General features: G+C 40.1%; 1 protein-coding gene across 1 annotated transcript in view; it reads left to right on the forward strand.

Annotated features, from left to right (window-relative positions):
- Positions 1-7,245: 7,245 nt before the first annotated feature.
- The window catches only part of CDHR3 (cadherin related family member 3), a 34,710-nt gene continuing 14,811 nt past the window's right edge, over positions 7,246-27,144 (forward strand). The window contains 11 exon segments of the mRNA XM_058420183.1: positions 7,246-7,315; positions 10,415-10,614; positions 15,538-15,706; positions 18,019-18,104; positions 19,082-19,176; positions 19,280-19,384; positions 22,913-23,061; positions 24,435-24,624; positions 24,917-25,085; positions 26,539-26,638; positions 26,784-26,882. Of these exon segments, the coding sequence (XP_058276166.1) occupies positions 7,246-7,315; positions 10,415-10,614; positions 15,538-15,706; positions 18,019-18,104; positions 19,082-19,176; positions 19,280-19,384; positions 22,913-23,061; positions 24,435-24,624; positions 24,917-25,085; positions 26,539-26,638; positions 26,784-26,882 (1,432 nt within the window).

The following is a 27,144-nucleotide window of genomic DNA, read 5'->3' on the forward strand; positions in this document are numbered from 1 at the left end:
CGTGTTTTAGTAAATTTAAGGCATGCAAGATAAATCCCGTTCTCAACAGCGTCCCATCATTCTGGCAGCTACTTGCTAAACTGCTATGAGAATATTTTGCGCTTTTTTCACAACCTCAGAACAACTGAACAGGGTCTTTCCTCCAAAGCGTTATGACTCAGCTCTCACAACACAGTAATTTTTTAAAGCAGAAAATGTACCATTTCTAATAACAAACCTGGCAAAGACACTTACCAAAATTATGTCACTGGCATGTATATCCCTGGGTTTTAGGATGCTTTGTAACCATTGCCTACATGAATTAAATGGCTCTTTTCTGTTTAGACAGCTGGATTTCTGTGTGGCACTAGATGGCAATATTCCCTCAGCTCCTGCAGTGGTCAGGGGAGCCATACCCAACAAAGGGACACATCCTGACCTTGTTTCCTTGTTATCACCCACGTAGCTCATATTATAAGAGCCAGGTTTTATGTGACTAAACTCAATCTGGGCTGCAGGGCTTTTTAAGATCTCTGTGCATTCATCCACCTACCTTTACAGCTTCACAGTTCTCTGTCAAAACATTTATTGGACACTAGGTTTACTGTGTGGGATCTTCGGTTTTATTAAGAAAGCTCTTATGGTCTCAGGCTGTTCCATGATGTTACTGCTCAAATCCACAGGCAAGAAATAGATACATCCAGAATATTGCACTGGTTTCCTGCTGCCTTTTGTGTATTAACTTGGTGGAAGATTCAGTCAAGTCATTACTCAGATAGAATGTTGCCTCATGTCAGTTGTAAGTGGATCAGATTTTCCACTCATGCTTGTTCTCAAAAAAAAAAAAAAATCGGCATAAACTAAACTCAGCAACTATAAAAAAGTAATTCTGTGTCTGTACTCAGCTGAATTTAACTCCATCCCTGCATGATATTTCTAGAGGTTTTCTCTAGTCAAAGAGCTTATAGATAGCAAGGAACAGGCCAGCAATGAATGTTGTCTATCTCTTTGGTGATTAAGCTTTTTTTGCCTTTGGACCCCTTTATTGAGGTCCAAGTCTATTGAAATTGCTCCTTTTAAAATCAGGCTTGTCACTGATTTTTGTGAGACCACGATCACTAGAACGATTTTCCAGTAATTAAGTACTCTGAAACCAAGGTGGAGAGTGAAACACCCCTGTTTACACACCACACCCCTCTTCTGGTCCCCTGGAGAGCCACAGAGCCCAGCTGAAGGTATCAAAGATTTGAAACCACAAACAAACAAAATTTCACACTGTTAGGAGGTAGTAAATTATTGTCACTTCTCTTGGTCAAAGAATAGAGTAACTTATGTGTAAAAACCCATCAATGTCCAAGTGAAGCTCCACCACCTGAGCCCTCACCCTGTGCCCAGCCATGCCCTTTTCTGTTAGTTGTACACTGTTCTGGGGGTTGTTTTTTCAAAGTTGATAGAAAATATTTTTTGTGTGTTAAAATGCAAGGTTGCTTTTGCAAAAATAATCAAATACCTTTTGTTGATAAAACAGGGAAGGTATTTCATGTTTTGTGATGTAAAGGCCCGCTTAAATAGTTCTTGATATAATAAAATACTTGACTGGATGAAGTGCATCACACTGTGTACATAGAAACCTTAGTGTTTGTGTACCCATATTTTCCCAGAGCATTTTTTTCTTGTTGCGCTTTTATCTTTTGCTATTCACAGCCTGGTTCATGTATTTACTAAACAGCTCAGGTGGCCAAGCAATTACAATAACAAATGTGCAATATGCTGTTACATGAGGTACAAAGTATTGCTGCATGGGTTCAGGCCCTCATCCAATAACCAGTAAATGCAGAAAGAAGACTTCATTTGCCTCAACACATTTTTCACTGTATCTTTACTGGCACTAGAACTTAGTTTGGAAGACATGATTAAAATTCAAGTGTTATATGTATCTGGTATGGACAAGTGACATAATTTCTTACAGGTACCAAATGTTCTACACCACAACAAACTATTCATCTCAAATCACAAGACACAAAAGACTTGCTGGTAACATCTACTTTTGCTTGGGTGAATGAATATTAAAACTTGTTATCACTGACTTCCATGTTTTGATAAGGCAGAAGAAAATGTAATATTTTAAGCAGCACAAGAACTTCTTAAAGAGAAAAACATTTAGAACCATGTGTTTTTTACAGTCACGGTGTCTTACAGTTATCATGATTGAGCTTGGGAGTGGGACTAAGACCTCTGGCTTTTCTGGAGTTTCTGTTTGGCCTTGCTGATGCCACTTGATCTTTACATTGGAAGCATTCAAGTACTTCTGGAGCTTTCTTGAATTCATGTCCTTGCAGTCATCTGTCTGCCTCAGTCTGCATTTGTCTAGCTGGAGTGGAAGGAATGGGAAGGATCAGAACAATCTCTGCTAACTTAATGCCTTTCATATTCCTGGTGGTCCTAAAATAAGCGCTCAAAATCTTTGTTGCAAAAGCCACTCTCAGAATTCCTTCTTCTTGGGAAAATGTTTTCATCTCTTGAGTGTATAACTGCTGTAGTAATGAGGACTTGTTTTCAGCACAGGCAACAGCATAATTTTCAGCCTTCTGTGTGTACTCACCCAGATTTTAGGCTGTTCTTTACTTAAACCTGGATCCCCCCCCAAAACCTAGGTGTGATGGAATCCCTTATTAACAAACACTTCAAGCTGATTGTCAAGGATATGCAAATGCTCCCTTGGATACTTGTAACCCCCTACTAAAGGAGGTTATGTTTTTACAAGTCAGTGTTAGAAAAATACCTGCCTAGGACTTTTTTCGTAATTGTATGGGTTACTGACCTAGCTAGGATGGGATTGCATTAGGTGAGATTGAGGTAGCATGGGTAGTACTCTATGACTTTTCATTTGTTCTTGTCACTCAGAAATGGTACAGAGGAAGATTTTAGCTGAGAAATCAATGGAAATGAAGTGTAAGTTTCTGGTGTAGGATGCTAAGGTATTGTTTTGATATTTTAGGAAAGGTTACCAAGGCAGTGGTTGGAGAAGCTGTAATGTTTAAAGAGAAAAGAAATTAAAGTAAAACTTGACAGTCTCAGTAATTTAATTCATGAAACAACAATAATAAATAATCATAAACTGAGGTTGGATCAGGCGTATGAAAATTCTCCTTAGGCTGCTTAATTTTTGGTGAGTAATTACCACAGTGATAGCAAATGTCTACTTTTCCATGAGTTGGCTACAGAGAACCACTACTCTGGCTGAAATAACCATTAATTAGCTGCTGGAGAAACCCAGCTACCTCACACTACCCAGAGAGAGTGGCCACCCCCAGGCCGAATTTGGCTCGGGTGGCAGTAGAGCAGGGCTGCTGATTCTGGCAGCCACGCTCTCTAATCACCAGCTGTGAAGCACCAAGGATTGGAGCAAAGACCAGGGAGGGGTCTCTTGTGTACGCATCAAAGAACTTTATTCCCCAAGGGGGGCAGTGACAAGAAAACCCAAACCCCACGGTCTGCACCATCTTTTAAATAAGGGAGGAACAGGAGGAGGATGCAATTCTTCAACCAATCAGAGATATGACAGGGAGGAGATTATGGAGGGCTCAAAATATGACAACCTGTAGGAAGGACAGTGGGACTGGAAAGGGTCACATGGACCAATGGGTCTTCATGGATTAGGGGAATTCCTGGGTGGGGCTTAGGCGGGGGGTAGAGTCAACCAGGACTGACAGGGAACTCTCTGGAACCAAGAGCAGGGATTAGGAAGGATTGCCATTATGTAAATGAGGTAACAGGTGGGTCTAGAGAGTGATGGACAACTGGACAAGGGAGGAGAAAACCTGGAAAATATCAAACCTATCAGAGGGGGAAATGATCCATTGGGAGAATAACTTCAGAAAAACTTAACAAAAACCCACCACTACAGGGAAAATTATGGCTCGATCCTCTGATGTGTTTGAAAAGTAAAAGAACATTTCCTTCGTGTTGACTGGAAGTCGATTGAGAATGAAATGCATAGGAAACATTTGAACATCCTGAACCTGCTCATTTTGTTCTGCAAGTAGACTACTTCTCGGAAGCTGGCCTATGTTGAAATCCCTCACTTTCCTGAGGACAGGCCATTGGAAGCCTGAACGTCAAGTTCCGCTCTTTCCCACCTCATAACCCTCACTTCTCATGTTCTTTCTCTCTCCCAGATTAAGACCAGTGCATTTTCTCAAACTCTCATCTGTGGATCTTCTCCTTGGAACCAGGATTCTTTAATCTCTTGAAAGATGTTTCATCCTCCTCATATTCTCCCCTTTACTTGATTATCCAGAAAACATTTTTTTCAGAAGTGCATTTTTACTCCAAAGCACCCAAATAAACTTGCAAATCATCTTGAAAACCAAAGAATTACAAAACACCCTTTTTTTTTTTTTTTTACCTCTTCATTTGCTCCAATATTAATTTTCCCTCTATTTTGCCTGAAAACTCCCTGGTTCTTGCTAGTTGCCTTGACCTCTCTTCATCTATTTGTTCTATATTCCCAGGAAGCTCATTCCTGACCTCCTTGCAGTGTGTTGCTGTTACTAGACTTGCCAGTGAATTTCTGCTTTGCTCACCTTTTCCTAATTCACCTGTTCCTAACCAGCTCATACACTTTTTTCTACTTGATTTTCAACCTCTTCTGGGCTCTCTTTTAGTTCTGGCTGCCCTTCCACTTCATGGCTCACAGCCTGGCAGGTCGAATCAGAGAACCACAGAATTCCACTTGGAGGAATTTAAGAAATGATGGATATAAGGAAAGTAATTAGACATACTGGAAGTGATTCAAGGAAGAAGAAAGAGCCAGAGCCCTTTCTGCTCACCTTGCTCCACCCATATGAGCTGCTCTCCACACTCCCCTTCCTGTGTGCTATGCTTGGCTCTCCCCTCATCTCCATGGTCATCTTTAGTCTCCTCAAAACATGCTTGAACCATGAGGCTGGACAGGAACCACTTGAAAGTGCTGGAGATGTACTTGGAGGGAAAGCAGAAATTAACTGCTCCATGGGTATTCACTAAGTACCAGAAAGAATTACCCATTGCATTTCCAGGTGAAGTTGGGGACTAGCAGTTGAGCTAGTATTTCAAGCACAGGTACATTCCAGATGCCTTTCCCACACATGTCTCTTATACCTCTCTATAGTGTCTATATCATAAATAATGTCTGATTTATGTTTGAATCCTTGCTGAAAGTAGATCTGTATACATTGTCAGAAGGAGGATCAAAACAAAGAAGCTGAGAAATATATTTATAGGAAGAAAAAACACCTCAAGCCACACCAAAACCAAATCCCCCCTCCTCCCCACTAAACCCCAGCATAAGAAGAAAAGAAAGAAAATAAAGGATAAAATTGTGACCTCTAAGTTCTGGAGAAGGCTTGGCTATCCAGAGCATAGAATGGAATCTGTCCTATCACTCAAAGTAGATACTAAACAAATTTAGAAATTTATCTGAAAGACTTTGAAACTTACCCCAGATGTTTCTATAGTTTTTTCAAGACTTAAAGAAACAGGCTTATAATGGGATAGATTACACATTACAACTAAAAGGAGAGAATAAAGCTAGAAGCAGTTTTACAGTGTACTGGTAATTAGTAGAAGATCACTGTAGAAAACATCACATTGTACAAGCCTGACTCATGTCTGTGCACACAGACCTTATCTCTGTGAGGTGTCCAGTCAGATCAAAAATTTCTTTGTGAAGAAATGTAGGAAATGCATATGAAGGAGTGGGCAAAGATCTGGTAGATAAAGAGACAGGTTAGAAATTTTTGACAATATTTTGACATTTATATTATTATCAGCATATAACTAGGTCATTTGAGAGTGAGATTTTCCATACACTTTTTTTACTCACTTGAAGTCTAGGCGCACATTTCCTGGGACAATGGAAGATCAGCTTCCTTGGTACTACAGGCTCTGTTCCCAGGTGACACAGTGTGACCACATCCACTTTAAACCATTACAAAACTCTAGAAGCACTTTAAAATAGATGCAGATCAGCCATGAAATGCGTATTTCTCATGATTCTTCAAATCAGTGTCTGATATGTAGGTATGGTTCAGTTCCAATCAATAGGCTTTCGTGATGCATCTTTTCCAGGTCCATTGTGTCAGCAGAAATCTCTGGGCCACAGAGGTACCATAGCCTAAGGTGTGAGTGCAGCAGGCATAGGCAATGCCTTTCCCGGTGTTAAACTGGCTGCTCATCTTCAGCATGTTCAATTAACATGCTCATACTACACAAAACACAGAAGCAAGGGACAGAACTTTCTGACCTGATGTCCACTTTCAGTGGGACAGCCACAGAGAGTCATGCAGAAACATCTAGATCAGCTTAGATCACAAATCAATCAGGTTTTTCCACTGCAGTGTTAGATTTGAATCTCAAAGTTCTGCCTCTTAGCACAGCTGCTAAGTTGGTGCAGAGGTGTTGAGAATCAACTAGATGAATCCCTGAGCAATATGATCTAATTAAGCTTGATTTGAGCAGGATACTTGACTAGGTGACCTCCAGAGGTCCCTTCCAGGCTAAATTATTCTATGAGTCAATTCTAATGCACCTATATTGCATCCAGTTCCAGTATTAGTGTTGCTTCTCTCCTATGCTCCATGAAATAACACTAGGACTGTCTTCAGTTTAAAACAAACAAAAAAAAAGTTGGATGTATTGTAGGCTAGCAAGTTAAATGCCTAGTCTAAGGGAACCAGCACACTTCTGTGGGGGTCCATGCTGTTCCTGGGACAGCTACACCAAAGCTGCATCACGTACAGACTTCATCATGTACAAACATCATACTGTACACATGCCTCACCTCTGAGTATGTAGTATGCATGGTCTGAGTGATTCTCTGCTAGTCAGAAAAATAAGAAAACTTCAGGTTTTTAGTTTGGGTTAAAAAAAAAAAAAGAGTATTTGATTCTGGTGTGTGAAGACAGCTCCTCATTGCCAGAGTGGTGAAAGCAGCATGGTATTTCCAGATTTTAAACATACTAAATTCTCTTCATAATGCTTCATTGAATAAGACGATTATAGTGAAAGGACAATTAATGACTGTTTCCCCAAGTACAGACGGGGCTGTGAATGAAGTGTCACCAAGGAGCAGTTCCCTGAGGAGCAAACAAGCTGACAGTGTTTGGGAACTCCCTTAGAGACACAGGTCCTTTGTTTCATTTCTCACTGCACAACATGAAAAAGAGGAAGAATTTAGGTGAGGAAAACATACTGTGATCTTCCTTCAGTTTGCATCCTGGGAGCATGAGGGACAGGGTCGTAAAGACAATGAAGAGCATGCTCCTTTTCCTAATTTTGCTGCGAGTTGTATCTGGTAAGAACATGATTTCATTATGCTGCTAAAATTAGAACACTGTTGGCTGTTATACTTTCTCTAGGGAACTTTATAATACATATTTAGGGATCAGACACAGACGGGAAAAATCCAGTAACAATTATTTTCCCACTGAAATAGATTGGGCTCTGTGGTTACAGCAGTATAATGGAGAGAATATGACTCTTTGCTAAAAGACTTTGTTGGATGAGGCACTTCATTTCTAACAGCCTCTGCTCAGTGAGACAGCACCAAGTGGGAAAGGAGGTCAGCCCTCCAAGAAACAATAACTAGTAGTTATACTCCAGTATCCTCCTTTCAAACATTTCTCTTTGATAAAATAGAACAAGCAACCAAACAGGACCAAACAGAAAGAAATTTGTGGACAATATTAGTAATATAACATCACTAACTTTGATCAGTGTAAATACATGTGAGATTTGCCAGTATGAATATTTGCACATTAGCAACTTAGTAGATCTTCAAACTGTTTGAAGTGTGCACAAAGCTCTGGTGTTGCTGTAAGCTACCTGCTCAGGTAGGGTCATTTTCCTCTCAAGGAACTGTAAGAGTTCTGCCATCCCTCAGGAACCTGCCAGTATTCAGTGGTTTTCCTGATGTTCCCAGAACCTGTGATTAGGAATCTGCCTACCACTTTCAGCTTTCTTTGAAAAATATCATTTTTCTAACCTGCATGGTTGTGGATAGAGAAAATCTTGAAGGTGTTACTCAAACACACTCTAAAGACTGGCACATCACAGATAAAAAAGTCTTAAATATGCATAAACTTCTCCAAACTAATCTCATTATTACTTTGTTTTGGACTCATCATTTGTCAATGATTGTAATTGATAATTCTGATAACGTGGTAAATTGCTTCAGAAATATTTTGTTCTGCAAAGTAAAGAGGTAGAAAAGAATTTGTGAATATGGAAGGAGAGTTTTTGTAAAATTGGTTGGAAAAAGGAAAAACCAGTTAGATGTAGGACTTAAAATTTCAGTTAAAATAAAGAGCAAGAAGTAAGAACTCTTGATTTAGAAAGAAAATTCTGAATGAACAGCCAATGAAATCTTTGGAGATAATGCAAAAATAGCACCTCCTTTCTACATTTATAAATACTGGAAATAAATTCATTGTTTTTATAACTGGTTTCCATTAATGAATTGTGGCTTGATGAGTGAGGAATTCATCAAGTCCTGTCCACAGGAGATTACATTTGAAGTTCAGCTCCACTTATGGAAATGTATCTCCAGAAGCCCCTCTCAGCCCAGCCTCATTTGCATGGGTGATTTTTGTTGATGATGTTTTCCAGGAGCTGCAATAACAGTAATAAAAGCGTGGTCCTTCACTGTATCTTCCTCCTGCTGACGTAAGTCAGTAACAGCTCGGGGTGTCAGATTGGTCTGTTCCGATTAACTCTGTAGTTCTCATCCCAGCCTGTACCTGTAGAGTATTTCCAATGCCGTTTTTTCCATAAATGCCAGAGTGATCCCAGCTGGACCAGTGACCCAGGAACCTGCTGTGTCTGCAGTGTGGGAGCATGAGAATCTCGGTGCGGCTGTGGAGGGGCCCTTAGGCTGCAGCTCTAATGGTCTCACACTAGTTCCTGTAGCAGCTTTTCACCTTGCGGCTCTGCTGCAAAAAAACCCTCTTCATGGGGCTTTTGCTGCAGAAATTGCAGGTGTATGAAGAGCCTGTCCAGACTCTTGAGGGCAGTATCTGTCTCCCTCTTGACACAGAGTGTCACCGAGACACACAAAGCAATCACACGCAGACAAGAGATTTTCGCAGAGGTTCTTCTGATCCAGCTCCCAGCTGAAAGAGCGGAGAGAAGAGGAAGCCCCCTTTGTTTATTCTTTTACTTTTTATACATTTGTGGGTCTAGCAGAAGATTGGCTTTTTGGGGTTTCCACCCCTCAGCCTCAGTGGCCAGACCAATTGTCAATTACAATTGTTTTCAGGTTAGAAATATGCAAACAAAGGACAGAGAATGAAAAACAAAGGATTTGTTTATATTACTTCTGTGGGAAAGGTAGAAAACTGCTCTAATATTCTACAGTAACTAAAAGATCTGACTCCATTTATGCAAATCAAAAGGCTAATAAAGAAACTCAAAAAAACCAGAGTAACAACAGAGTGTGTAGGAAGTTCAGCTGAATGCAGCCAGCTTTCTTGGAGAGAGTTTTGGATGAGCCAGTGAAGTATCCCCAAGCCGCAGTCAGCCCTGCCATGGTCTGGTGTTGAGTTACATTGCTGGTTCAGGGATGTGAGATTACTGAAGTGTTTCAGGGCATCAAAAGCAGTCCTGATTTTTGTCTTCTAGACACTCTTCATAAGATGAAGCACAACAGGCCTTTGTCAAAAATACCAAAAATTAGAAGCTAAATGAGAGAGACAAGAAAAATTTGGTTTGGGGGGTCCAGAGGACAAACAAGGAGCTTCTGCAAATCCGCTGGATGCCTCACCAGCATGTGCAGCTTCCGTGCAGTTTTGAACCATAGTGTGCTTTTATGGGCCTGCATCTTCTCCAAAGACTCCAGGTTGCTCTTCCTTGCTCAAAGCAGGAGACATGACAGTAGCACCTCTGAAATTGTTACTAACTCACACTACTCAAGAGCCAGGCTTGTACACAGATGCCGTAGAAAGAATTACAAGAGGGAAAATTGAGGAAATGGGTGCTGCAGATAGTGTAGTACAGAAAAAAATATTGCTTCTTTAGTATCTGGGTTTGTGTGATTTAAGGTACTTTTTGATGTAACAGTGAACAGAGGCACTAATTAGTACAGGAGACAAAATGAAAAAATAGCAACATTTTTGACTTCTTTGCTTCTGTATAAAGACACATATGAAGGCAAATGATGCACTAAAATAATACTTCAGCAATAACCATTCTAAATGACAACACTATAGGACTGAATTACAGAAAAATGGATTCTTTTGCCATTAATACTGGTGTTGCTACCACACAATGCTCCCCTTCATAGGCAAAAAGAGAGTCAGGGCATTTTTTGTTCCTTTATGGGAGCTCTTGACAAAAGCTATGTGCTTGTTAGCTCAAGATTCCCAGAAGTAATTTTATGTTCATTTTCACCCTGCAGGAAGAAGAACCCAGTTACTTAAGGGCTTACCTGCAACAAGCACTGTTGAAGAAAACTCAGCAGCTGGTGTTTCAGTCTATGACTTTAATGTGACTCTTTCTCCATTGGCTTCTGGTGTTGCAGTTCTCCCTACCATAGTAAAATCAAATCCACTCACAGAAGCTTTTAACATTGAACCAAAAGGAGGTCTTGAATTCAGAGTGAGTTTTAAGTTTAACTTGAGTGATTTTCTGTTGTAGGCTGATGTTTCCTGGATTACTGAGCACTGACAGTGCACAGTGTCTCATCTTTTAATCAAAAAAGAATTTTAAATGCAGACTGTGGTAGTATTCAAAAATGCTGTAATAGATATGACAGATGAATAGCAATAGTAATTATGATTTTTAATTGCATCTAGGAAAAATCACTCATCACAATAATTCCATTAGTTCTGTGATAGAAAATATGTGATTTTTAGAAAAGAAGAGGTGAAGAAGAACATGGAGGATCTGCTTCTGCTTTGAGGCTTTATCCATATTTTTTCTTAATATGTATGAAGTCACTATGAGATGAGAGTGCCTTAGCTAAACCACATACAGCTTCAATTTGGCCACTCCCACCAAGAATCAAAATTAATTTGTCTCACTTCCAAAGTAAATGAAGCTGAATCAGATCAAAGTAACTTTTAATTCTGAACAAAGGCTGTGATACATGAGGAAGTTACATCGAGGTAAGAAGTTATCACCTTACCACACATCTGTGACCTGTCTCTATCCATTGCACGCTCTTGTCCTATGGCAAATTTCCATGACTTCAGGCTGATTTTCATTGTTGAATAAATGAGCTCACATTTGTCATGGGCAATGAGTGTTCAGATACATGGTAACTTGTCATCCCATTGCAACTTGCTTGTGTGCCTGAACCTGAACAGTGACACTGAAGAGTGGCTTTAATAGATACAGATAGAAATCGTGCAGTCTTAAAAACATGATTTGCATATCCTTTTCTGAATGTTTCCAAGGAAGTTAGGTTTTCACAGAACTGATACAACAGCTCTTTTCTTGTTTTCTTTGCTGGTTTCTGGGAGAAAATTTGGGGAAAATAAGGCTGTGGCCCTGGCTGGTATTAGCTCAAGGATTTGATGTATCTGTGGGGAGCTGCTGTGGCTCCCATGCTCCAGCCTCCCAGCAGAGTACAGAACTCACTTGTGCCAGCTCTGATGGCTCTTTACTGCTTCCCAGCCAGCTCAGTCAAATGGTTAAAAAAACTCTCAAAAAAAGCCCTTTCACCTGTGAAGCATAGGGTGGGACTGTACGAATACCTGGACTGGGTCAGCTGAAGAGATCATAGAGCCATAGAATTATAGAATATGCTAAGTTGGAAGGGTTTCTTCAGGATTATCTAGTTCAGCTCCTGGTTCTATATAGGACACCCCAAGAATCACCCCACCTGCCTGATAGCATTGTCCAATCGCTTCTTTACATCTGCCAGGCTTGGTGCTGTGACCACTTCTCTGGGGAGCCTGTTCCAGTGTCCAGCCACTTTCTGGGTGGAAAACATTTGCCTGACATCTAACCTAAACCCTGAACTCTGCTTCATGCTCTTTCCTGGACTCCCGTGTAACAAGCAGAAGGAAAGGGATACATAATTTAAACTGGCTTTGCTGACAGAGAATCCATAATGTAGGACTTCCTTCCTAAGCTTTATTTTGGCACTTTGAATTCAAATGATCTCTTATATTGCAAAACAAAACATAGTCCCTTTTTATACCTGCTTGCTCCTGTCCCATGCCTTCTTTATGTTATGACACACACAAATTTGTATTGCTGCTTGTTGAGTGGGACTGAGAAGTAAATCCGGAGGAAAAGTAATAGACAAATAGTCCTTCTTGTTATTTTTCATGGCAAGGATGATGGAGAAATTCTTGTTCTAGCACAGTGCAGGGTGACACAAGGGTGAAAATGGACGGCCAAAAAGCTGTAGACTGGAGACTGCTGCTTCCAAAGTGCCAGTTTGTATCCATGTCACAGCACAGCCACAGTATCGGAATGGCCTGTGAACCTTTCTATGTTTTGCTTGAGCTGTTGCTTTTTCCAACACTTCCTAAGTCGCTCAGAGGACTAGAACAAAGAGTGAATATTAGTCATGAAAAAATCATAAAGGAAGCTACATACAAATTCTGCAAATTAACAGATGAGTGATAATTACAACTTATAAATCAAGGATAAATACATGGATGTTATTACTTAATTTATTTGATGAGTGTGAAAAATGTCAATCACTTGTTTTTAAAATTTTGAAAGTTTAATAGTAAATAAAATGGTTATAAAAATAGAATTAGAGCAAAAAAATCGAACAATTAGAGTTAGGACAATACGAGACAATAAAAACAAAGTTACAGACGTCTGGGTGCCTCCCCAGCTAAAAAGCTCTGGAGAAGGACCCCTGTTAACAAAGGATTATCTCTTAAAAGCAATAGCCTGTTGAATATTCATACATTTCATACATGATGCATAAATTCCATTCAAACAAAGAATTGTCTCTGCTTAGTATCATTTTTTTCCTTTAATCTCTATGGCGTCTTCAGGGCTGAGCAAGGCAGGAGAAGTTGGTCTCTTCTGATAAAGGAGTAGTAAATTCTTTTTTGTCTGAAAGATTAACATTTTCCTGTGGTTGGTACATAAAAACTACATTTTGACTACAAAACTACATTTACCATACTATCAAAGTATTAATACAACATTAACAATCAATACAACATAATACATATAGTAAATATCTTACGTAGAGCCACATAATATGCATTTTTCACAATGAGGATTGCTACTTTTAGTTACTTATGCCGTGTTGTAGCAGATCTGTACAATATTTCACAAAAAGCGATGTGATCCAAAACCAGACACCTCAGCTCCATCTACTGCCATTAAATCTTTGCTAAGATATAGAAAAAGGAAGTATTTAATGGATGAATTATGAGATTAGCTAGGTACCTGCTAGGACAGGCTCTTCAGTATTTATGAAGCATGTTTAGTCATGTTGCTGCAGCAGAAAGCAATGTCACATTTCTTGATGTATTTTGAGGCTTCTGAGAAAGTAACAGTTTCTGAGATCTCAGTCCTGTCCATTCCTCATCACCTTACTCCTGTTTTAAGGTTGTCAAGAGCAGATGTGTGGAATGCATGAAAACCTGCTGTTTCCTGAAAATACCTGGGTGCTCTTAGTGGTGCTCTCTGAATATATTGGTGGTGGACCAGGGAGTAGGGAGCAGTGAAATTCTCATGTGGAATGAGTGATAGACAGTTTAGGAGTGACTCTAGATGCCCTTCATAAAGCCTGCAGCTGCTTTTCGTGTGTGCAGTCCTGTCTTTATCAGAAAGCTTTGCTCCTACCTGAAGCAAAGGCAAATAGTGGCTCACAGTCCATGCCAGCAGCACACTGTTCCCAAAAATGTTCAAAAGCAACCTAGAAACAGACCAATTATATTCCCATCTTCACTTCCAAGGCCTTTATAAAGCAGTTGGAAGATGTGCATTTAGACACATTTAATCTGGCTGTAGTTACATCACCAATGAAAATATTTGGCTGTGAACTGGAGGGATAATCTCCAGAACATAAAACTTCTGCTTAGAACTGGACAGTTTAAAATGCTGAATTCATTGTATGTGTTTATGGTATTTAGATCTCCATCAAACATTCATTTTGAACATCAAGATTTCCACTGTTGTGACAAGATTTTTAGAATGTTTCTTCTGTGTTAGCATCACTTTTATGGCAAACTTGTATCCATACAGTATGGGAGGAAAGGAGACCATCCAAGACACAGTTCATTTCTCCTGCAGTATTTTAACAAAAAGACCCACGAGGTTCCAGAGAGCAGCTGTTTTATGTACCAGAAGGCACAAAACATTTGTGCTTCTGTTCACTCTCCTCCAAGTCTTTGGTAATTGTCTCTCTTTTGACTTCTATCTTCTGACTGTGTTGATATCACTTTTGTCTTTGTCCTCTGGCCCACAGCATCTCATCTAAACCCAATGATTTATTTCATTGTTCTCCTTCTGCATGCTCTTCAGTCTCCTTTGTTCTGCAGTACTGTAAATACACTGACACACTACTTGTCACACACACTCATGAGCCCCAACTGTTCTCCTTCTCCAGTTCCACAGCAACCTGCAACACTGTTCAAATTTCACAGTTTTTCAGCCACACGAAAAACTTAACTGTCACCTTTTCCTTTCTTGTCCAAGAAAGGAAAGATCTTGTTTTATGATTGGTTTCAGCAGTGAAGATTGAGGTATGCAACTTTCAACACCTTCCTGTTGCTCTGGACTCATCCTAAATCCAGAATGATTGTATTTTATGTTCTTCCATAGAACTTCAGTCTTGTGCTAGTATATATTCTGTGTTGAGGCAATATGCAGAGCTGGAAGCCTTTGAAATAAAATCCCCAAAACAAAATAAAGCAAATTTCCCCCTTGTCAATCTTGAAAAACTCAAGGCCAAGGTTATTTTTTCAATTAGTTCAGCATTTTCCCCAAACAATTCTGGAGCCTCTCCTAAACCATGTACCCATGAAGATCCTTTCTTCTGTGGTTTTCCTGCAAGTCTTGTCCCAGATATAGGTTACATAAGGAAGGTTCTGGTAGCTGAGAAACTATATGGTCTCCTGCCTCCACACTCTTTATTTCAAGTAAAAGATGTTCTTAATTCACAGAAAAAGTGAAGCTGCCTTTGTGTCTTGCAAGGCTTCCTCTGAGTTCTCAGTCTCATCACATCTTGAACGCTCCTGGGGCACAGTGTGGAAAGGACAACACTTGGCACAGACATGTACCTGCAAGAGGTAGTCCTGAATTTGAAGACAAATCATTGCCTGTGAGGCAGGGCAGCTCCTTCCAGGCGATCTCCTCCTCAGGCTGCTCCTCACACAAAAGATCTTTGAGTTACTCCATGTAGCCGCAACATTTTGATCTCTTCACTCTCTTTCTGTCACATTTTTTGCCACTGATGAGAAATGTGCCAACAAGTAAAAGATAATCTAAAATACTCACTCTTTACTGATTGAAAGTGTCCCTTTATTTGTATTCGCTCATTTGGACTGTAAGTTTCATCTCTTGCATCATGTGCTAATAATAATCTTTTATTTTCAGGTTATTACCACTGGAAACCCTGTCCTAGATTATGAAACTATGCCAAAGAGCTTTGATTTGCAGATTTTTGTTGAAGATACAGCTGGAAGAACTGACCTTAATGTATTGACTATTCAAGTAACAGATAAAAATGAACATCCTGTATTTCGAGGAAATGTGGAAATTCAAAGTAAGATAATGGTAGAATTTGAAAAGAACAATACTTGAAAAGATGACATCAGCTTAAAAAAAATTGAGCTCATACAGTACCTGTAGCTAAAGTAGTCTAGGCATTTTCCTCTAGGAAAACAAGGAAGGAATAGGATGCTGTTTTATATCAGAGCTTTGTTTTACACAAAGACTTGGTCTGCTTCGTTTCTGAAAATGCCCTTTTATTTTTCTTGAAATTTTGTTAAAAAATTATTTAACCATTTTGAAGCACCTGAAGAATTAAAAGGAACCATTATACCAATAAATACACATGTTCTTTATAATTAGAAAATTCAAATTTTCTGGGGTTATAACCATTGAGTATGGGTACATATTTATATAGTTTATTGAAAACTGGATTGATTTGGACAAGCAAGATAAATGTCAAAAAAAGCATATTGTATGTGCAAGAATTTCTGTGGGAAAACCATAAAAACCTTGCTTTGCAGATGTTTTATATCTGCATATTATTTTTGCGCCTTCACATGAGAAATTAAGTTGAAAATCAGTGTTAAGAGTGAGATCTCAGAGATTGTGATCTATGGTGGTACAAATGGAAAGAGGCAGAGGGTTCTGTCTCCTACATGGGGCAGTCGACATTAACCAAGTTTACTTTTGGACCAGGTGCAAAGATGGCAGGAGGAGGAATGTGCAGTAGCCTTAGGAATGAGGCTGGAGAGCCTGGGCTGCAGCTGTGGCCAGTGCAGGCTTTGCACGTCGTGCTGTACCTGATGCAAGTGATGGTGCCGCCAATAGAAAGGATGGGAAAGAACTGTCTTACTCTCTAAGAGATCTCATATTGCTTATTTACTAATGAAGAAGACTTGCAAAAATTGTACCAGATGCATCAGAATATAATGATTTGTTTATTATGTGTTCACTTGCAGACAGAACAGTTCCGTTCATTCTGTAAAATACTGAGAGCCCGTTTGAAGGCTTGCTTTCCTAACAGCACTGTATGGCCAAGCATATTCAATATTCAGTTAAAAAAGATCTGAAAGTACTGAAGTGTGATTGCTTTGTGGCAGGTATTCAATGCTGCTAACCCCTCAGGTCTGGACTGACCACGCTGGAACAGCGAAGCCAGGCTGCAGCCTGACTTTTGCCTGCTGCACAGGGATGGGTTCGAGCAGCCTGCTCACATTCAGCCCTCCTCACTGATGCCTCCTGAACACATTGCCCTGATTCCATACAATACTTAGTTTGTAAAGCAAATTAGCTTCCCCCAGGGAATAGGCTGTGTCATCTTCTCAGTATAGCTGGTGTCTTGCATATCATGGGTGCCACTGGAATCTAATAATAATTAAATCTGACACTTCGAGGGATCGACACAGCATGAAACACACTATGTGGGAGCTTGTTACAAATAAAGGCATCAGCTTAACTCTCAGCTAGAGCTGCCATAAATTGGTGAGCACAGATGTCTGATCTGTCTAACTGTGTGGCTTTAGTTAACAGTACCAGCCACAATTAGACACTAATTGCGCATTTGCTGTTTATGAAAAAGCATCTCCCTCTCATTAAACTTTGTATTCATATTGTTGTCCTCTGGGAACAACTCATTACTCTGCTCCGGGATTCCCGCTGCTCTGGTGAGGAGCAGCAGTCAGTAGGGGTCACAGTGGAAATTAATAGTCCAGCAGACACAAAAGGGCATAAAGCAAATCATGTGATGTAAAGATCTGTTGTCTTGTTAATTGCTCTCCCCAAGGAGAGATAAGCCTGTTGCCAGTGGTCCAGTGTGGGATTGCCCAGCTGTGAGAATCCCTGGCACAGGAAGAAACATACCTTGCACTGAATTGTCAGCCTTAGTAAAGCAAGCATTTAAGTCAGCACAGACTATCTGCTACTTATCTGCCTCACAGGTGTAAAGGAAAAGCAGAAAGGAAGAGGAAATGCTCTGAGCTCTCCTGGCAGGGCACAGATGTGGATAGGAAGGGGATGGCGATGAGGACTTAGCACAGGACCGTGTTCTTTCTCATCTACGTAAGAAAAAGATGGGAAGATGTAGCCCAAATGCGTAATTTACTCCATAACCTGTGAACAGCTCAAGATAGAAAAGATCAGTCTTTCCCCTGAATGGACAATTCATGTTGCAGTGGCGGTTGCCTGTTTACAGATTTGTAATTGATTTCTTTTTATCTTTTGAGTATTTGTGATGATTTTGGAATTACACATGTGAAGTGAGAAGATGCAGCAGGCAGTAATACATCCTGACAGCTTCAGTGCATCAGTCTCTTTGCTGCTGTGTCCTTTACCCAGATAACACTGAGTACACTTATATCCATGCAGCTGTGACAATCTATGTGTTGGAAGGGGTACCTCCAGGACCCATTTACCAAGTTGATGCAGCTGATCCTGAAAATGCGAAACTCAAAGTAAGTTGTATTAAACAAAAAGCTCCAGAGATTATATAGTCAGCTGTGTCTGAAATGTGAATTGCCATCATCTTTCAACACCTTCCTTCCTTATCAGAAACACAGGAAAAGGTTTAATCTGGAAAAAAATAAGCATACTCAATACTAAACTAAGAAAAAACGACCTTAATATTTGGACAAAACTAAATTTTAAGTTCTCAGCTTTCCAAGATTAGGCAGAATTTGATATAGTTAATCAGAGAGACAGTAGAAATTGTGAATTTAAAAAAGGCTTACAAAATGTTTCTTGTAGATGAGAATGACTAAAAGTAAACAAAAATTTTAATCTTCTGTATCACAATGTAAATCCTTTTAAATGAGACAGTAAGGAAATCACTTACAAGGCAAATGAATATCAGGTTTTTGACAATCCCAGGACAAACTGTGAGTTTCAATTATGAAAATGCGTTGGCTGAAATGAAAATACTCTTGATATTGAGAAAACCTTATGGAAAATGATACGTTTGTAGCTGGGGAAAAGTAACTGCACTTAGTAGCTAAGAATTATGTTGTATCTTTGCTTTATTTAGTTTGGCTTTACAAAATACAGTACATTCAAGGACTGAACCCAGAGATGCTACTTTGATGGCTAGTGTTATTCAAGAAAGCAATTAACTTGAAATCTGTCCTCAGTCTTTGCCCAGCCAAGCCGAGCTGGTGGTGAGGGAAGCAGAGCTGTGGGGGTTTAGCTCTGCTTTGTGCTCCAAAGCAATGGCAGTGAGCTCCATGTGCCTTCTAACCCCGGGCACATCTGAGGCATAGGGAACTGCAAATAAAGAAATGCTGCTACATCCTTGGACAGATCTTCAGTGGTTTTTGCAGGTTATTTGCATGGTGCATCAACCTCTGTAACTTTCCCTGTTTTACAAGGCAAGGGATGAATGAATGGAGGTATGTTTAAAGATATAAAGACTAATTTCTTGTCCTCTTCATTTCAGTATTCTCTGCTCCCTGCAACAGTGCCATTCTCAATCAGGAAAAGTGGAGCCATTTTTTCCACAAAAAAATTTGATTATGAGGAAGATCCTCATAGGTGAGAATGTATTTTATTCCTATGGCCTATTAGCTTATAGTATTCAGATAAATATTTTCTGACATACACAGAATGATTCCTGTTCTGCTTTCTTATTTAACAGTTACTTTTTAAATGTAACAGTGACAGATCCAGATGGACTCAACTCAACTAAAACAGTGAATATTAATATAATTAACATCAATGATGAAAAGCCTTACTTTACCACGTGAGTAAAAATTTTCCATTGTACTCAAAATGTAGGTGTTTTCTCAGGTTTACTGCTTTGGCACCAGTGGGAGGCTTTAACATAAGGGCAAACAATTATGACAATAAAATGCTACTGGAAAAATATTTTAATTTTGCTGTGATTCCTATTCTTATACTGGAAAGCTTTCATAATGTCCTTCATTTATTCGTATTTGTATTCTTAATAGTTTAAAGTTTTCCAGGCTCTGCCTTCACACTAAGAAAAGCCAAACAAGCTTGTTTTACTTGTTAGCATTTACAGAGGTTACAACTATGCAAAGAACTGTGGACAAGTTCAGACAAGGAGTTTAATTTCACCCAGTGTGAATACAATCATATAGAATTTGCTCCTTATGCAGGTGTGCATTTCACCATAATTGTGTTTATTCATGCAGAAATGTCTAGACATAAAAAGGTCTCCCTTTTGATCAGTCTTTCTCTTCCCAGACACGCTTGTAAACAATCCCTGGTGATCTTCGAAATGTTGTTGTCTCTTACTGTGTCATAAGCAGGAAATTGTGTCACAGCACACAAGTTAGAAATAGCTTTTGAAGACTAATGGAGTCAGGATATAATGAAAATTTGGAAAAATGGGAACAAATATGCATGTGCTACAGCTGTTTTGCTGTGGGAAGCACCATGGATGGTTGTTTCTGAAGCAGGAGCTTGACAATTATTACAGTTAATCTGACTTTGTTGTTGATTTATCTCTGTCACTTGCATGAGACACTGATGGGATCCAAGGCATTGTCAATGTGTCTCCTGATTGTGAGACTCTGCAAGGCCCCTCATGAGAATATTTATGATGGCTCCTCTCCTGCCATCACTCTTAAGTGAAGACAGGATTCCACCTGGGGCCATGCCAGGAGGTTCCAGCCACTTGTTTGGAACAATCTGCTGGGTGTTGTCTCGACCCAGAGCAATGCATGGTTCCTGGGCAGAGGCTAATGATCTGGACCTTGATGGATAAAGGAGTGAAGAATCTGAAGAAACAAAATAATTAAATATTAGAAATAGGCATGAATTGTTGTTGTTGTTGTTGATGTTAGTTTTGCTACCTACTTAATACTTGAATCTCACGTCTGCAATAAACAAGAGTTACTGTACTTCTGCAAGCAGGAGGAATCCTCCTCCCAGTACCAATGTCTGCACGTAGTTCTAGACTGATTATTGTCTCTAATGTTGCCATTTCTGTGTATCTATCCTTGTGTCTGGAATGCTAAAAGAGCTCTTTTAAATATTTATCGACTTGTTTGAATTAGTGAAAGCTGTAGTGACTTGAGAATCTGTAACACCTAAGTTCTAAGACTCATATGGCACAAATACACTCTGGTATTTGTTTGAATCTTCTCCCTTTTAGGCTGATGCTACAGATCAAAACAAGCAGCTCAGCTTGTAAAGAGTTTTGGATTAAATTGCACTTCATGGTCTATCCTTAATATGCACAAGTATGGCCTGTCCCCTGCGACAGTGTGAGCTGCATGCCGGGGCTAAGTACCTCCTGACACTATAATAATTAGTGCTAGGGTAAGAGCTGCGGAAACTTGAGGAGTTAGCAAACCTCCTTTATTTTACCCCAATCATAGCTGTCAAGAACAGAGTTTCAAAAGGTCTTTTTAATTGTTCCCATAGTATATGCAACCACATCTGGTTTTGGTGTTCACAACACTACATTGGCATTCAGCCTTTTGAAATTGTTGCTGTTAAAATCAATTGAGAGCTTGTGGAGTCAGGAAAATGAAGCAGAAGACAAGAAAACAAACATATGCTTCCTTTGCAATTATTTTGCAGTGACTAAAAAGTCTGTTTGAACCATCCTGTAAAAAGCCACTGGCAGGTGGCAGACAGATGGACAACAGGACACATCCCAGACGTAGCTGTATGGAAAGTGGCCCCAACTCCTCCCCAGCTGTGCTGGTGCTATGGGGGTGTTCTCAATAATGTCCCACTTCTTCCCAAAATATCCAGTGGGGAGATGGGATAACAACCAGGTTGCAGAAGGGTTGGTAGGGCTATGAGAGTAGAGGTGTGGTGAGTTTGCTGTCCACAGAGAGGTTGGAGTTGGGGTTCCAGTCGGCCTAGGGGATTTCCTAATTTGGGCCAAAACCAGTTAGAGCTGTGGGAATGAGTGGGATCTGTTTCTTTCTCCATGACTCTGGAAGCAACAGGAGAACAAGGAAGGAAGGGATTCAATGCCAAGACTGAGATAGAAGCTTCATAAATAACTGACACAACAGGCTTCATAAACTCCTTATTTTCTTCCTGGCTGTAAGTTAGGTGTTTTTACTGGGAAAACCCTGTGTGATCTCTCTGTTGTATGCTTGCCTCTTTTCATATGAAGTGACAGAACCGTTGAAGATAGTGTGTCTTCATAACTATTTTAAAATTGCAAGCGGAGATCTTGAGGCGTGGGATCCTCTGTTCTGTCTCTACAATTCTGTGCTCCAGTTGCTAAGTGCCCCATGATGTGTGTCTCCAGAGAACAACAAAGGACTTGTGTTTTCCTCTTCTGGGAACTACAGACCAGTCAGCTACCTAAGTGGCGGCATGGGATGTTTTAAAAGTGCAAAATACATTTAATCTTAAAACATGCTTCTAATGTTTTTTTGAACTCTTGAGGACTTTCAACTCCCTTTGAGTTCTAGAATCAGGAGACCCATGTGTGTTCATGTGTGTTTGAGTAACATAAATCAGTCTTCTGGAATTTCTTGCACCATTTTTGTGTCCTGGCCCATGCCTATTTTTGCATGTGGTTCAAGTACTGAAATTGTCCACCTGAACACCTATGTGAACATCAAACTTCAACCACTGTAAGCAATCCTGCACAATTACCTGCCAGGCCATATCTGAGCTATGAATCTCAGTTCATGGGAAATTTGAGTGCACTGGCCTACCAAACAGCAGCAGTAGAGAACCATTTTCCCAATGTAAAATTCATCAGATAAACAGATGCTGCTGGGAGTTTGAGACGTGTTCATCTGTTAGGCACCCAGAAGAGTGCTCCTTCCTGCCTTCACCTACTGCAGTGACAATTCAGATATTCTGTAGTACTCTTGCCCCCCAGAAGGCTCCAGCATTCATTCCAAAAGGTGATTAACTACATTACTTATTGTAATTTTTGCTTTTCTCTTGCAAAATGAAGGAATTAAAGCAAATGGCTTTATGAGTTGGTGGCACTGCAGGCAGATGGATGGCATGATTTTGCCGCTCCCTACCTCTTCAACTTCCATAGTTCTGTGAATCAAATTGCTTTTACTGTGGAAAGGTTGCAGAGGGAGAACTCTTACTTGTGTGGCTGTGTCATGCCTTATGTACACATGCCAGTTCAGCTACTGCTCCATGTCCAGCTGGCAGAACCAATGACTGGGATATTTATCCAGACATGCAAATAGCCATCTCTGAGCCCAGCATGGCCATGGCTCTGCTGCTACAGTTGGCTTCTCAGCTAGGTCTGTAGCCAGCTGCCCTTACAAACAAGATGCATTTTTTGCTGAATTTTATCTTGTAGAAAACAAAGAATCTACAGGCTTCCAGAGGAGCAAAGCCCAGGCACCATTGTTGCCAATATAACAGCTAAAGATCCTGATGATGAAGATTCTCCCAGCAGACTTTTCTACAGCATCCAGTCATCTGGCAGACATTTCTCTATAAACCCAGGTCAGACAAACAGAAATGTGACTTCTGACATCTGAAACATAAAAAAAAAAAAAAAAAAAAAAAAAAAAAAAAAAAAAAAAAAAACACCGCCTACTTGGGAGAAATTATTTTTTGCCTTAGTTTTAAATAGGCTTACTCTATTTTGTGGCTCCCTATAGCAGTAAGGAATCCTCAGTCCCTTATTAGGGTCAAATTCTTTGGTCAGCTGACCAAAACTTGGTAAGATATCTTTAAGAAAGCAGACCAAAGGTGCCTTCTTGACAAATATTGACTTGTGACTGGAGGGTGATAGTTCCTTGGGTGGAAGTAGTATCGCTGACTTATTTTTAATCTTTGAGGACTGCAGTGACTCTTCTGGACTCTTCTTGAAACAGCTGCATGTAGTTAGACCATGATGTCCTCCCTCCTGTCTGAAATCCTCTCTAGCAGAGAGGTGCGCAGCAAATCTACACCTCAAGTTCATTGTTCCATTCCCGACCCTCCTCAGGCAAGACCATCCAAAAGAGTCCTCTTTCCCATGGTGATCCTATCTCCTTCATGCTCTCTGGGGTCGGTACATTTGTTCCCCAGGGGTTTTTTCCTCCAAGACTGGCATTCAATGACAGCTTTGCTCCTTGTCTGCTATTGTTTCAGAACTGTTTATCACAGTTGCAAGAAGTGCCACACAACACAGTGCTGTGGGAGATCAGGATGATCCTTAAAGCTTTGAATTCCTTATGCCCTTTGGCCTTGTATTGCCACCTTCCTCCTCAATTGCTCTCCAAAATGCAGAGGATCTATACACTGTTCTTATAACTCCTTTGTGCTCTGCGAATAGTACTTGTACTGTGCCATAAAAATCCTATTTTTGACAGAGGCTAACAGAAGTGAAAAAACAGTATTAAGTGAGTGCCTGACCAGAGCACTTGGCACAGTCTGTCACAGCTCTATTGATGTGTGAGTAGATTTGGAGGTGCTGAAGGATGCTTGAACGATAACAGGGGAAAGTGAAGCTGTCTGACTAGCTAGGGAGCAAGGACAGCACAGGCATTAGCAGATCGTTGTCCTTGATACTCTGTGAATGCACTCAACTCTGGCTTTCACTAGCAGCTTGAGAGTAAGGGAAACCTAAATGTTTCACAAACCCTCTGCTAGGGCCTCCTAAGGCGTATTTTTCAGCAACGGTATCTAGCCATTTATCTTACCCAGAATGTTCAGAGCCGTTTTGCGTCACTTGAAAAAAAATATCTAAACCAGCCATGATTTGCACAGAACAGAAGACTTTTTATTCTGCTACCAGTCTGTTGAGCTGCCCTGCCCTCTTGCACCTACACCATGACCATTCGTTGCTTCCCCCCATGGTGAATGTCTGATTTCTGGCTGCTCTCTGACAGCAACTGGAGTGTTGCAGGTGACCGGGAGAATTGATCGGGATGCGCTTCCCCTGCAGCTTCATCCTAACATCTCACTGATGGTCCGAGTGGAGGACGGCCTCAGCAGTGATCATGCCTGTGAAATGGAAATCACAGTCATTATTGATGATGTCAATGACAACCCACCAGAATGCAATCCCTCTGACTTCAGGTATGGAATCTCTTCCTTGCCTTGCTGCTGCCTTGCTGCCCCAGACCAGTGTGCAGATTAAGGCACATCCCAGACCTACAGCTGGAGGCTCAAGTGGATATTTATCACTAGCCTGCCCACTGTAAAGGGCTGTTGGCCATGGGTCAAATTCTGGGTTGCTTCCTCCATTGTTGCATATCTAGATCTAGGATTTCACTTAAAAAATAAATCAATGTTTTGTCCTGTGATATATGAAGAGTTCAAAAGGTGAAATATAAGTTGCTTTGACAGGAAATGTGTTTGTTTTTAACAGGAAAGAAGTAAATGAAAATACGACTCCTGGGATATTTCTTGTTGATCTTAGAAATTACTGTAAAGATATTGATGTTGATCCATCAAACAACCAATTTAGTTTCACTGGATTATCTGGTTTTGGAAGCAATAACTTTGCTCTGGAGTCCACTGTGTCTGGAAGACTTGTGGTCAGTTATTTGTGGCTTTATGTTAGATTACCCCATTAGAGAAGTCAACTTATGAAATATTAAAAGGGTTTTTTAAAAATTCATTGAACAAGAAAAAAAATTACTGCTATCCATTTCACTGTAGGTATGATGTGGAGAATGGCTGTTTTGACTGCTTGTGAACTATATACCCCTAGATAGGATACTTTCTAAGGATTCTACAGAGTTTAGGGAACTGAGTCTGTTTTCTTCAGTTTTAAATAAATGTGCTAGATATGGTTGAAAAAAATATTCTTTTTTAAGGAGTGTGAAGCACCAACTTTGATATGGATAAACAGAGAAATTTGATGCCATTTCATACCCATTTACTCATGACAGACTGTGGAAGATCCTTGCTATTCAACATGAAGAATTTAAATACTTGAGAAATCTCATGCTCAGTAACTGGTCAGAATTGTGAAACCGCTTTGAGTGGCAATTTTTCACAAAAGTGATTTGCACTTCTGTGATTTTGCATGTCAAAATATGGATTCCTTATGCTGATAGCTGCTGGCAAACTTGCATTGGGCTGAACCCCACCAGTTCCTGGACATGTGCAATGATGGTTGTTTTTTTGCTTAAAAAAGAACTGTGGACAACTACAGAAAAAGGGAAGCAACAAAAGATAGGCATTCTGTCTAAAAGACAAGAGTGCTACAGGAGCAATAAAATGATTTTGTATGGTTTACTTTAATTTTGGAACTGAAGTTTCCTTGTCAATAAGAACTGCCCTTAGCCTCTTCATTTGCCGACGTAAAAAACATTTTCCTTGCTGTGCAGGATATGACTGTTGTCAAGCCTTTGATGGCTGTGTATGTACAATGTAACAGACTATACGAAGTAACATGTTCCTCCAGGAATCTCCCTGAAGAGACAACCAGATGTGGATGCCTGTGCATTAGTCCTGCTGCCCCAAAGTTTATGAGGTTTCCACAGCAAGATAGAGAGCTCAGAAGATTAGGATTTAAATCTATGTGAGGCACCGTTTAGTAATAACTTGGTTGCTGGAGAAACACTTGTGGACGGACCTGGCACCTTTTATTTAATGTCTGCAGGCATGAGCTCAAGTAAGAGCTCAGGCTATTAGTGTTAGCCATCGCAGATCCTTGTTGAGCCAAGAAAGGGTAGCATAAATAGCCAGCTTGTTACACAAGCTTTGAATTGACTAGGTAAAAGGTCAAGACCTTATCACCCGAATGATTAAATTTTCTGCTCTTAAGGGGAAGCAATTTTGTGGGCAGAAGTGTGAGCATGTAGAGAAAACCTAGAATTCAAACCTGGAATTGACTATTAGCCTGTGTTGTTCCTGTAGAACTGTTCTATATACCCAAGGAGCAATTCACACTTACAGAATGTTGAAAAGAGTAATTGTCATCACGTGTACTATGACTTTGTGTATGGAGGTATAAATACAGTTGTGTTCTTTTTTATTTAGATGACTGGAACTATTGATTTAGAAAACCCAGCTAATCCAGGAGTTGAAGTTTATACTTTGACTGTCAGGGTGCAAGATACTGCCCGTCCTAACTACTCAAGCAAGTATTCCTTTTACATTTCTCTTGGTAGTTTTCTGTGCTGTAACAGCATGGAGAGAGGAATACCATATGTATTTTGAATATATGCATGAGAAAATTTTGCAGTCATACTTAACTATGATTTAATCTTCTGTTATATTTCCAGATATCATCTATATTTACATCAGGATAAAGCCAGTGAATGAATTTTTGCCAGTCTTCCATAATTTATCTTATGTATTTAGTGTTTCAGAAATTACTAAAGGTACAGTAAGTAACATCTAAATGATAGAAATAATGTTGTCATGTTGTTAAGTGCCTTTTTGTTTCAAATGAATTTTCATATATGTAAATGAGGCAAATGGCTCAAAGTTCCAGTTCAACTAGGGTCTCACCATACAACCACCTACTACCCTTAAATAGACCAAACTGGCAAAATCTCCAACTGTACAGATGGAAGCTGAGACACAGACAAATTCAGCAATTGCACAAGAAATCTGGGGCAGTTCCAGGAACTGAACTCAGAT

Source organism: Hirundo rustica, chromosome 4 (genome assembly GCF_015227805.2).
Source record: "Hirundo rustica isolate bHirRus1 chromosome 4, bHirRus1.pri.v3, whole genome shotgun sequence".
Taxonomy (NCBI): Eukaryota; Metazoa; Chordata; class Aves; order Passeriformes; family Hirundinidae; genus Hirundo; species Hirundo rustica.